At 39.4% G+C, this 13,830-nt stretch overlaps 1 protein-coding gene across 1 annotated transcript; it reads left to right on the forward strand.

Annotated features, from left to right (window-relative positions):
* The first annotated feature begins 255 nt into the window (after positions 1-255).
* On the forward strand, positions 256-10,177 carry tsku (tsukushi small leucine rich proteoglycan homolog (Xenopus laevis)). Its single transcript, XM_067594230.1, has 3 exons — positions 256-631; positions 6,111-6,422; positions 7,432-10,177. The coding sequence occupies exons 1-3, from the start codon at positions 617-619 to the stop codon at positions 8,170-8,172; spliced, it is 1,068 nt and encodes a 355-aa protein (XP_067450331.1). The 5' UTR covers positions 256-616; the 3' UTR covers positions 8,173-10,177.
* Positions 10,178-13,830: the final 3,653 nt, after the last annotated feature.

Below are 13,830 nucleotides of genomic sequence, written 5' to 3' on the forward strand. Positions count from 1 at the left end.
TTTATTGATGGAATTATAGTGAAAATAAATTATTCCCCTTTTTGCTGGGGACCCCTGGAACCTCCTCAAGGACCCCTGGGGGTCCCCAGACCCCACTTTGAGAACCATTGCTTTAAAGTTTTGGGAAATGGAGCAAAATTTCCAGAAATGTATCTTAGCAACCGAAAAAAAACATTATTATTCACTCAGTTATTTCCACACTCTGACGTGACACTATCACCATGGCAACAGTTGCCAACGTAATTAACACAGTAAACAGCTGAGCTAACTGACATGGACAAATCAACAACACCTAAAACATAAAAACAAGGAGTAAAACCATCTTGAAGTTGCATTTAAAGCATTTTTTATTTTGTAAAGGGCTGAAAGGAAGTGCTGTCATGTTGAACCCTGGCGGACTTGATGGTAGTAAAACGAGCCAAAGCAGGCAGGACTTTTATGGGATGGGAACAGACGAGTGTGTCCCAGTGTTTGCAGCTCCTGACAGACTCACGGAGGGATCCGCAGAGCTCATGCAGGGCAACGGGCAGACAAACCGCCTGGACCGAGGAGCGCTGCGGGGGTCTGGAAAATGGGAGCGGTGAAGTGAAACACGGCTGAAAAGCGGACTGTCTGGATGAAAGGCACCAAGGTAAGTTATAACGAACACAAGGAATTCAAGTAGGGCTTCTTATTTGACTCCTCACTGTGTATCAGATCAGTTGTGGCGTTTCGGACACCGAAACGCAGCAGAGCAGCGGACCTCTGTGGTCAGATCAGATTTCACATTGTGGCCTCTGTGTTTAAGAAACCGCCCCTGGACTGTCCCGGCTGAACTGACCAGGCTGTGGCGCGTCGTTACCGCAAATTATTCAGAGACGGGATAAACTTTATCAAGTGTGAAAACTCCCGAGAATGATGCGAGCTGAGGTGACATGCGGATCTGTGATTGACAGCTGGAAGGGGCGGGAGGGTGACACTGAAGGGATCGTTAACGGGATCATAATGCGATAACTGTGTTGGATAATTTATCTGAAAAGGCTGCAGTAGAAGTCTCTGCCACGTACGGCTGCAAGAAATTTGATCTGCGGAGGTGCCCATGCTCTGAGTGTGTACCCGCCTCTTAGTTTAACTCCCCAGCATGGCAGCAAGAGACCCTGTCTGCTTTAATACTGAGAGAGCAGCAGTGACACGTTTGTCACAGTTGGTCAGACTTTTATGATTAAGGAGTGAAAAATAAAAACAGCTGGAAACAGATTGTAAAAGTGACATAATAAGCCATAAAGAAGAGCTCAATAAGGATTCTCTGGTTAGGAGAGCTGCTGGTGTTAAAATAGAAACAGTGGTGGAGGAAGTTATTGTAAAATGCTTTTATTTGTTATATAGCCTAAGTCCTGCATTATAACAACCCTGTCTGTATTATATTATTATAGTCTATTTTATATTTTTGGATCGTTACTACTGGTGGAAGCTAATGTTAGTACTTTACATACTGTTGGGTAGTTTGATTTATAACATTACATCATGTTTTATAAACTGATCACATTTTCTAGGTAAAACTTGAATCTAGTTGATTAGTCGATGGACAGAAGATTGATTGGCAACTATTTTCATAATCGAAAAAACTGGTTTCTGCTTCTTAAATGTGATTATTTAATGCTTTTCTTTGTCAAATAATGATGGTAACCTCAGTATGTTTGGGTTTTGGGTTGTTGGTCAGACAAAACAAGACATTTGAAGATGTCACCTTGGGCTGTGGGGAACTATAATGGATATTTGTCACTGTTTTCGGACATTTTGTCGGCGAAACGATTAAATGAGAAAATAATTGGTAGATTAATTGATAATGAAAATAATCATTAGTTGCAGCCTTATTTGAATGTGCAAAGTAACTCAAGTAAGTAATTCAAGCTGTCAAATAAATATAGTAGAGTAAAAGAAAAGTTGTAAAGTAGAAACATAAAATAGCATGAAATGGAAAGATTCAAGTAAAGTGCAAAAACCTTCAATTTGTCCTTAAGTACAGTACTTGACTAAATGTACAAAGTCACATTACACCACTGAATAGAAACACAACAACAATGTTTTGGCTTCATTATAAAATTGTGAGCATTTTTCTGTTCCGAAGAATAAATAAATATACAATGATATATCATCTTTATAAGAAGCAGTATCAGTCCACTGTTGTTTATATTGGCTATTTGTCAGAATTTTAATTTTCAGAAGTCTGTTTATCCTAAAGGCAACAATCAACAAACTTAATGGAAAGGTCATGCAAGTTTTTGCCAAAGATCCGCCATCACTGTGTGTCATTTCAAAGTTAGTATTTGGCAGCCTCAACGACAGAATTAGTAATTATATCAGGCCATGCTGTCGACCACATCTCCAGTGAATCCTTCATCACTCTTTCTTCTCTTCTTCTGAAATGTGCTTTGATGTATGTGATCAGTCTCCTTGCTTGTAAATGTATTTATTTGCCATAAGTGTTGGTGTCCCATTGCTGCCTAATTGTTTTAAAACACTTAAGTGCCATCAATTTAATTTAAACTCCCGGCCTTCTCCTCAGTGTCATGCATTCATTTGGCTTAAAAGGATTAGTGTGGCATCCATCTTCTAATTACACAGTTTTCAGCCCTCAACTTGAAGATTAAATTGGGACAGAGTGGTCTCAATGACTCGACGAATATATCAGAGCATCGGAGGATACTGAACAAATTGAGGGCTAAATGAGGTCAGTCACAGATGCAAATGAATGTGTTCACTAAATAGATATTATGTCAGGTATGCTCACTCTGTCCTCTGCTTTAAATGCGCATGAAGTTTCTCACCTTCATTGTCTGCACATGTTCATGCATCTGGTTAAAGAAAAGCCAGCTGGAAAAAAAATCTTATCTGATTTCATATAAGTTAATTGACTGTGGGCAATGAAATGAAATATCTGTGGTTCTTTTATATTGACTTTTGACACGTTAAGTGTTTACACTGACAACAACTGCATGGATTGGATTATCACAGTAATAGAGTTTGGATAAGTTTGCATGTAGTTGTAAGGTGTTAAGTTATAATTTAGTAAAAGTCCTGCAATAAAAAGTAATTTCAGCTGTTTACATGAGCTGCAGGTGGGTAAATAAATAAATAAACAGCTAATAGCTGATGATCCCCAGAGGACAGCAGAGGTTGTTGTGCAGCTTTCCCAGAACAAAAAGGTGCGAAAAGACCTCTGAAAGTGAGAAGGTGTCGGGGCGTGATTTCACAGGCCTTTGCCAATTGTCCACTCAGGGGGTTCGCAGCTCTAACTGCCATTGCCGTCGAGTAATTGCGGTAGTTAGAATGTTCCTGATTTGAAGGCAGCGTCGGCAGCAGTTTGCTGTTAGCTGAGATTTACTGGCAGGAGGTCGAGACGAACACCTGGAGCAGAGAGTTCACGATCCTCGCTGAGGCAACAGATGGAGCGAAGGATGCAGGAAGGGAAGGTGAGACGGCTGAATGTGGCCGCAAAACCACACAGAGGCGATGAGCAGCTGAAGACCAGTGTGGTGGATGTAAAAAACATATGAGCACTTGGTTTTACTGGCAGTTTCCTATGTTTAGTCTGCATGTGGTGTCTTTGTGGCTCTGTAACAAGGCTGATCTCTCTGAGGCCTTAAGTTTGCTTGAGGTAAAACAAAACTAGAAATTGCAGAGAAGGCGGAGAGGGACCTTATCATCATTTTTATGACAGTTAATGAGATAATACACAACAAAAAGCGAATTTAGCAGTTGCTATAGAAACTGAAATTGTAAAGCTAATTTCCAAAACACTATGAATGTAATTTGGTCATATCAGGCTGCCATAGAGGATTTCTTTTTTGTCAGTGTTTGCCTGTGATGTTCGTTGTATTCCATGGCTGGACTTTTTAGCTTCTAAAGAGCTCAACCAGAAAAAAGTTAAATAGTTAAATTTTGTTCAGTGAGAGAAAGATTTGTGTGCTCCGGTAGTTTGATTTGACAGTCATAGAGCTTGCCCATTCCTGTTTGGTCAAAACCTGCAGCTGCAGGGATCATCGCCTTCACGCACAGAAACATGCGATCATGCACACACACTCCAGTAGTGTATGATGAAACCATCAGATACTATTTTTTATTTGTACATTATACAAATAAACAACAAATATATCCTCTGTATGTAGCAGCAGAACATAACCTTGTCCAATATAATTATGCATGAAGCTAATACAACAATGTATCCATAAAGTTTACTTTCATTATTACAGTTGTGTGTAATGTGTTGAACACGCCACAAAATAATTCAGCCCATTAAATGAAATAAACTCTTGCACAAGCAGCCAGCAGTAGTTTGGAGTTCAGGGATCACAATAAAAGAAACACTGCACAGAGGTGATCGACTCTGTCCGAGTAGACTTTGAGCCATAGTAATCAGCCTGCATATATTGACCCACAAGTACTTCAACTATGTAACTTCATCCTGTTACATAAGCCAGGATAAATAACGTTAACCCCTTTTAGATACACCTGAAAACAGCCATAACCAGAGTCAGTTTGACTTGACTGCATACTCTAAAGAGACTGTCAGAACATGAAATAAACCTCAGTCTGAAGAACAGAGTGCATTTTTATTTTACTCCTTTTTGCAATGACAAACCAATATGCGTTTCTTTGAAAGGCAGGACTTGCTCATTAAACGGACTTTCTTAGAAACATTTACTCTGTCGCCTCCCACCTAATTCCTTTATGCCTTTGGAGCATTTTCTGTAAATTTTGAATCCAGCTCCACACAGAAATGCTCTGTTTGTTGCGCTGTCATTTAGGAGGAATGGCCTTTCACAATATTAGAAAAAAGACCACTTTGATCCTTTGCACCAAGTGACAGCCCAATTAATAATTGTAGTTTGGTGCCTCCTGCTAAAACCCTGTCACTTAGTTTGACAGATTAGAGATTGATTTAGCTTTAAATCTACATTTGAGGCTGTAATTTTAATTTCTCATGCGAGGGTAATGCTTGACAACTCTGGGTTTTATCTTTGACACATCCTGCTGTGTCATGGCTGGGCAACTTAATCATGACTGCTCATGTCCACCTGTTACACAACTCTTAACCTCTGTCCAATTTTCATAGTTACTTGAGTGTTTGTGTGTGCGTGTGTGTGCGTGTGTGTTTGCGTGTGTGTGCACGTTGCTTAAATTGAACTGGGAAAGTCCACTCAGCTCTCATTTACGCATGACGATGCACAGAGAGGCACTTAGCAACTACTGAAAATAAGGTATAATGGGTTTTCTATGTTTATTCTTGGACTTTGAAAAAAATATTTGAGGTGTGGATCTAAGGTATTTCTATTTTGTCTTCGTTAATTCTCAGAGAACATTGTATTTTTTTGAAATTATTGATGTGGTACATAATTTTATTTCTACATTGTACATCATAGTGTAATTATCCAGATGTGTTTTTAATGTGTAGCTTGTTTTTCTTTCACACTTAATTTCTAAGTTTCTCCTTCTGCTGTTTTTTTAGTTGAAGTGCTGTTATAGTACTTGACCATAAGGTATTGTAATTTTCAAAATGAGAAGTTGTTTCTGTGGTTTTTTTTTTCTGAATATACTCGTGCTCAAGAAGTGGGCATGTCTCATTGTAACTGATGGAAATGCAAGATATTTCAAGGGCCTTGATTCACGAAACACTCAAATTTTCATTTTTACAACCATGCATACTCATTGTAGTGTGTAAACTAAGAAAGTGCAAATGAATTCTTTGATCAAAGAAATTAGGTCACACCCGTTGGGAAGCCAAGGAGGAAGGAAACTGGGGCTACTCAAGTTGCATGATTAAAAGCTGAAAGTCTTTTCACAAAGCTTAACTAAAACCTTGAAGAGGACATTTGAACAGGAACTGCTCCATTAATTTCTAAAATTACATACAAGGTGTGCTGGGAAGTGGTTTGGACAGTGTGTGTACTGATCTGATCTGTTGATTGAGGTTGTGCAGTTTACTCAGACGGTGATTGTATGTAGCTTGAAAGAAGATCTGAACATGATAAAGGATAGTTTCCGTTAGGATTAACTTTCCTAACCTCTATGAGAGAGTGGCATGGTTAAAAAGTTTTCAAATGGAAATAATGAATGTGTTCTTTCTCCAGAACATAATGGCACTCCTCCTGTGGCTTGGCCTGTCGCTGCTGGCATGCGTCCACTCCACCGCCGTCAAGAACTGCCACCCTGGTTGCCTCTGTGAGGTGGAAAGCTTCGGCCTGTTTGACAGCTTCAGTCTGACCAGGGTGGAATGCCGAGGGTTGGGACCCAGCTCCACCATGCCAATCCCCATCCCGCTGGACACTACCCACCTAGGCCTGTCCTCCAACATCATGGGCCCACTCAGTGACACCATGTTAGCTGGTCCAGGCTACACCACCCTGGTTAGCTTGGACCTCAGCAGCAACCATATTACAAGGGTCAGTGTTCAGAGGAACTCACATATAGATCTAAAACTTTTAAATGAAAAAATAGCACATCTATTGTTATACAAATGAGAAGTTCAATTTGCTGCTACGGTGTCACATGGACACAGATTGTGGCTAGTGTCAGCCAGTGTTAGCTAACTTTGTTTGTTTTGTTTTTTTTCTTTTATTATACCAGTTATATGGTTATATATATTATACCATGGTAACAGCAAGTGCTACAGCAAACACTGCTTGAGCACCTTATTTTTCTGAAAGAGAAACCGGTGAATCTGTTTATAGTACAGCCAAACAAACACACATTGTTTAAATAAGTTAGTAAATGATTGGCCTTATTCCATCATGCCATGAGCAACCGCAGTTAGCGCTAACCTCTGTGAAAAATACATTGTGTGTCCTGTGGCTGCTGCACAATAAAAGTCACCTTGTGTTTTTATTAACGTAAAGCATCAGCAGGAGTGAAGCAGGATTTTCCGTTTGCTTCAGCAGAAACTTAATACCACTCTCATATAACGTTAGGTGAGTGAAAAGTGAGCAATGAGGCTGTTATCAATGAGATAAAATTACATTCTATTATATTCATACCTTTCTGTGACTCCCTTTCTGTTTGAAGGCAATTTGGATCTAGCAAGGGAATGGCAGATCCTGCCACCTACAATCAAAAACAACCATATTTAGTATCAGAAATGAATGTAACCAACCAACATTACTGAGTATCCACTGGCATAACGAGTCTTCTCTACTGCTAAGTTTTAGCATATCACAGATATGTTAATTCTTACATTTTAATGGTTTTATTGTGAGTAATTAATAAATTAGACAGTAAGCGTAAGCATGTGCTTTTGGTTAATTTAGACAAAGCTTTTCTTAACTAAACACACACCTAGTGGCCCAGTGTTTATACATCTCAGAGTGCAGTATAAGTCATCACCTATACCAAGAGATAATAGTCAATTTTTCTTCTCTTACTCTGTCTGTCTGTTCCTTGTCTCCTCATTTTTAGGTTAGCCCCAATGCTTTCTCCAAGCTGCGTTACTTGGAGACTCTCGATCTGAGCCACAACAATCTGGAGAGCCTCCCCCCGAGCTGCTTCACTGGCCTCCCTCTGGCTGAAGTTGACCTCAGCCACAACAACTTCCAGGAGTTTGACATGGATGTGTTTGCTGCTAAAGTTAATGGTGAACCTGTTAGTGTGGATCTGTCTCATAACAAGCTTGCGTCAGTCTACATGACTTTGCATGGGAAAGTATTACACATTCAAAGCCTAAATCTGACAGCAAACCGGATGGTGAGCATACCAAGGCTGGCAGGACTTCCACTGAGGTACCTCAATCTGGATGGTAACCCCATCACATGCATCCAGGAGGGAGCCTTTGCTCAGCTGAAAGATCTGGTTTACTTATCCATCAGTGGCCTCCATGAGCTCCAGGAAATCGAGGCACACAGCTTCAGGGGCCTTCAGAGCCTCCAGGTCCTGGATCTCTCCAACAACCCCAAGCTCAATACGCTAAACCCTGCGGTTTTCAGCGGACTTGACTCCCTGCAAGAGCTAAATTTGTCCGGCTCTGGGGTAGCATCCTTACCAAGTAACATGCTGACACACCTGCCCAGTATTAAGAGTATCACACTGGGACGGAGCATCCACTGCTGGAGGACCCAGAAACAGGGACAGTTTCACCGGCAGCTGGGGCAGGTCCAACACAACGAGGTACTGAACTGTAATGTGGAGGGCATTGTGTTGTGAACCTGTGCTGGAAGAAATGGACCACTCCTTAGTCTTGATGCCAGAGCTGTGCCTTCTCTGCTTTGATATGCAAAACACTTTTTTTGTGATAACATGAATCAATTACCTCTGTTCCAAGGTGAAACTTAGGAATATGTCTTAATGGTTTAATGTAGCCTTCATGAACTCTGATACAAGTATGATAAATGGTGTACCTTTTGAAAACATGATGGAAAATGTACAGTATCCTACAGTAAATAGCACAGAATAGTTCCTTTCACATATTAACATTTAGTCTAAACCGGTAAAGTATCTTTCATGAATCCATTAAGTTATGTTTGTTTGTTAAAGTGGGACCATATTAAGAATTATTTGCACTTATTCCAGTCGCAAAGATATTTTTAAAAAATGCACTTACACATGGCCAAAATGTCATCCAGTGTAATACAAAATCTTCTATGCATTGCTTAAAATATCCACACTGAATAATATTTTACGACTGTTGACCACTAAGATTTTTCATTTGACTTTGAATGTGATGCTTTATTTAAATGATTAAATTAATCGTTCGATGTTTTGGGAAATATCCATGTTTGCTGTCTAGCTGAGAGGGAGATGAGAAGATTGATAATGCGCTCATATTAGTCTGTTCAATATGAAGCTGGAGCCAAGAGACAGTTAGGTAAGCTTAGCTTAGCTTAGCTTAGTGTAAAACCAGCTAGGATGGCTCTATCACAACTAACAAAATCAGTCTGCCGCTACCTCACCTCTGAAGCTTATGAATTAACTAATGAACTAATTAACTGTTAATTTAGTCATATTTGTTTCATTCGTACAAAAACCAAAGAGTTGTGGTTGTACGGGAGGTTTCCTCCAGTTTCTGCCGGTTAACATAGCATTGTACAACCACAACCTGTTTTTAAACTTTTGTTTTCGTAGGAATAAAAACAAATGAGTTAAAAAGTTATTATTAGTGAGCTTTAGCGGTGCTCATAGGTGGATTTTTTCATTGTCGGACACAGGCAGGCTAGTTTTGTCCCCCTGCTTACTGTTATTATGCTAAGCTAAGCTAACTGGCTGCTGGCTGTAGCTTCATATTTAGCCTACTGTATAGATGTGAGTGTGTCGATCTCATCTAACTCTAGTGCAGGAAAATGTATAATGGTATTTCCCAAAATAGTGATTTATTCCTTTAACATGAAGCATAAGCTGGAAACTTACAGTAAAGACTTGTTACACAGTGTAACTAAACCTTGTTGAGTGTAAAGATCTTTTCTTGTTACACTCACAAAATGACCATTTTATTACTTGAATTTGCCTCAACAAATGCCAGCTCAAATCTGAGAACATGTTTATTGTGTTCTTTTCATAATGACACTAAGTTTGGTGCACAGCCTACGCAAATTGGGTGCATGCAGCCCTTGACACGGCACTCTCTGACCTGTGTCAGCGAGCAGGCACATTACACAACAGGAGTCAACAAGCCGTGACCATGTTGACCAAGAGTTCTTTTTGACTTGCGGTTAAATTAGTCTCCAGTTGCATAAGACAGTCATTTCAAAACGCATTTGACCAATAAAGTAGGACCACACTTCTCATATTTTAGTCATATGAAGTCATATTTGCCAGTATCTGTTGATGTTTAAACACCCAGGCTGCACTGTGCGGTCTTGTTTAACCTTATCTTGGCATTCCTGTGGTATTTCTGTGGAACGAAGAAGATGATCACCCTCAAGACTGCATGTTAGGGTTTTTGAATGTCAACAATTTGGTGTTTCGGTTTTGAGATTTTAAAGGAAATCCACCTTATCAGTTGGCTAAGTGAAAGTCAGATGAGTCTTGGTGTAGAGGTTTATATTTGTATGTATGTAACTATACTGTATGTAACTTTATATAATTATATATATGTGTGTGTGTGTGTGTATATATATATATATATATATATATATATATATATATATATATATATATATATATATATATATATATGAATCCTATGTGTAATAAATTGACTTTTCTCACACTTGTAGTTGTAATGACTGCAATTACTCATGTTCTATAATAATAGCAACAATTTGTTGGGTGTGTCAATGAAGGGAGACTAAACAGTGAAAACAAAACCACATCCAAGGAGGGACTGTGTCAGTGCAGACACTGTATTTAACATTTTGATAGAAATCCTGTTCCTCAGAGCACTCTGTCATTTATTCCTATGCACAGGACTGACTCATAGCAGGGTGTGTCTCTGCAGGACAAGAGTGAAGCGTAGATCTTAGTGGTTTACCCTCACAGCAGTGTCTTCACTTTTACCACTCAGTAAAATGTTTCACATAAAGCTCTTTTGCTTTATTTACTTGAAAGTGCCTGCATACACAGACACATACACACACTTGTGGTCTTGAATGGCCCTTAAAAATGCACTGAAGTGGGCAGACACGCCAGGGTTTGGCAGGTTACCACGCTACACTGGCCTGGTAACCTGCCAATGAGGTGACTGCGAAAGGAGACAAGTAGAGAAAGGAGAAAGAGGGATTGAGTAAGAGAAAGAGAGCTGGGTTTCAGTCACGGCAGCTTACAGATCTCTTGTGTGTGTCTGGGAATGAGTGTTTGTCCTGTGAGACAGAGAAAGACCTCCTTTCTATGACACATCTTCTTTTAACCTCAAAGACACCCAATGCCAAAAAAGGCTGGTATTTTCACAGATTGCATCAGAGTTTTACATGTTAAATCCTGAAAACTGAGAATATAGAGGACTAGTCATAATTGAGATTTCATTGGAACTTAATTCAGCTAAATGCTTTGGAAGGTCTTGAAACAAGCTAAAATTCCTTCAGTTTCCTCGCGTTTGAGTCTATGCTTGGGTATTTGTGAATGTGACTATTCTCTTCAAGTGGGTGGGAGGCTGCCTGAGAGCCCTCAGTGGATGACCCCATTGCAGAAAACACTTCCAGATGTTTGTACTTTGCTTTTTTTTTGTCCATCTCCTGAAGCGCTGGCATGTTGAGACCTAAGGAACCAACCATCCATCAGAAACTGTCCCGGCTGCTTCCAGTAGCACGGGGATAAACGCTCACTGTGAAATCGCAAAGTCATTTGTGGAATGCAACAGCACAACAAATCAGGTTTCAAACCAAAAGTGAGAGTTTTTTTTTTTCACTTTGGTCCACTTTTTTTGGCTCTTTATATATGAACATAAAATCCCCATTGATCCTGTCGTGTCCTTTACTCCTCTAAACAATATGTGAAAAGCTGAAAATCAGAACTTAATCAGAAAGCTACACTAAATTAAGATCAGGTCACATGTCTATTTACGTATCAGTTTCTCCTCACAATGTGCCTCTGTGTAGCCTGGGACATGCACAGATGTGCCGAAAAGCATCACAAATATGTTGACGTGCAACATGTATGATAAATCATAGACCAGCCGGCTGACGAAAATGATGTCCCACACATGTGTACACTGCTCTGTCCAGAGAAAGCACACGATGAAACCCAATTTGCATGGTCACGTTCTTTGATCTTTTACAGCAAGTGAAAATGACAAAGTTTCTCACAGAGCTGGAACAGGTATGTTGACATTTCTGTTTGACACAGAAAAAACTAAAACCTAGATTAAGTGACAAAGGAATGAAATAACATTTAATTGGAACAGGCTTGTGCAACTGTTCAACCTACCATGATGGTAACTTTCCCATGAAAGTAAAGCAACAGATACACAAATACTTCCACACACCACTGCCGATGAATACACTTCATATTTTATCTTATCATAACATCTTGATTTTGTGGACTGAAGTAATGTCATCACAAAAATACAGTGCTTTCTCTAAATAACCATTGGTCAAAGGAGGAGGGACGGTAATCAGGAGAACAGAGGACCTTTTTTCAGGTTGCTCCCTGTAGACAAAGTTGAAACTGGGTCAACAGAGACTTTGGGTGAGTGAGTTTTGTTTTCAGTCAGATAGCTGATGTCTGATAAAACAGAGTTTGCAGGTATATCTTGTGTGCAAATGTTTGTTGTGACCACCTCCAAACACCAACCAAACAGACAGCAGGTCACATTCATACAAGTTTGAAGAAGATTTGACAAGATTTATTTCTTGCTGCATAATTAATGCTTATTTTTGAAAACAACTTAATTCAGGCATACTGTTTACATCATGGTGGCGTGGGACAGGAGTGAAAAAAATCAAAAGGTAATCATTTGGTTCTCTGCAGTGGTCCGGCTCTGAGATGTAATTACTTCAAAGCAGAGCGAAGCTTTGAACTGTGTGTAATTAATTCAGGCAAGCAGAGCCAGGGTGTCTTTATTAAGTGCTCCATTCTTGCTTGAACAAACTATCAAACAAATGTAATTTGACCTACCCGGATAGATCCTCTGGAGGATCAAGCTATCCAAGCAGCTAATTCACTTTGCTTCAACAATGAGCCCATACTGCTCTGAACACTGCAAGGTTTTACTTTTCAGTCCCACAGGAGGCCTTCAAATCCAAGAATGTTTTTTTTGGAAGAAATTTTATTAAGTTTTTGTTTAGATTGCAAAAGTTAATATCTGTTTATTAACCAGAGTTTTCAGAAAAGTTAAAGCAGATTTGAAACTTTTATTTGACAACAGTGATATTGACATATTGATGCTCTGAATGCCCTCTGGCTTGATCGTGCTGCTGTGACAATAGATGCCAAGGCACTGTGTCAGCGTACTGCAGCTCAGCACAGAGGTTTTGTTTTTCAGACAAACAAAAGATCAGCTCAACTTGTCACAGGACACAAAGATTTGCTTGTTTTTTCTAGGAGCCAGTAAAGCTGTTGAAGTTTGTATGACATTATTGTTCCATCTGTAAATGTCTGCTGAAGATTGGACATTTATATTTGACTTGTAAATGTAATATATCAGTTGAGGTGTTTCTTGAGTATGATCCTCAACATCTGCAGGGGTTCAAGCACATGATTGAATTTAACATCCATATTTAAAACATGATGAGGTCACAAGATGATTGAAAAGACCAAGAGAGATGGAAAAAAATAATTTCTGCAAAACATAATTGTATTTATTTTTTCAGACCATACCCATTACCTTTTCCTAATTAATTAGAGAATGATAAAAGAAAGAATAAACATATCTTTAGATGAACCCATACATTCTAAAAACTGTAGCATTACTCAGCATGTGAAGGAGCAGACAGTGGTCAGTAGTGCTGCACTCTGGCAGTATGGTTGAGCTGATTCTTGCGTTTTGCTAAAAGAGGTCCTAACACTTGAGTAAGGACAGTCTCTGTCAGCTGTTCACAAGTCTGCGTTCGACATCTGTTCCCTCGCTGGAAATGGAGCTCTTGTTTTGTAAAGTAGAGCAAGAACAATTGTTTGTGGGCGTGTTAATGTAACAAAACTACCCCATCTTGTTAAAATGACACCTCCACCTAAATCCCAAATCAAACTGATGATTTGCCCACATTTCTTATTTATCTTTTGCTCTTATGCCGCCATATAAAATTCTAACTACACCTTGTTCCTTATAGGGGGGTCTGGAAACAGTTTAAGGTTATCTATTACTGTATCTAAAACGTGTCATATCAAGTACGTGAGTAAAACAAGCATGACTTCACTTGTCAAGAAACAAATGCTGGATTGTATTACCATCACAGACATCTGGCTTATTTCCATTTTGGCTTACACAGTGTT

The sequence above is a fragment of the Thunnus thynnus genome, chromosome 7 (genome assembly GCF_963924715.1).
Source record: "Thunnus thynnus chromosome 7, fThuThy2.1, whole genome shotgun sequence".
Lineage (NCBI taxonomy): Eukaryota > Metazoa > Chordata > Actinopteri > Scombriformes > Scombridae > Thunnus > Thunnus thynnus.

Excerpts from the sequence above, each read along its gene's own strand:
- tsku (XM_067594230.1), top strand. Across the intron at positions 6,423-7,431 it reads GCAGCAACCATATTACAAGG|GTTAGCCCCAATGCTTTCTC; the intron begins GTCAGTGTTCAG and ends CCTCATTTTTAG.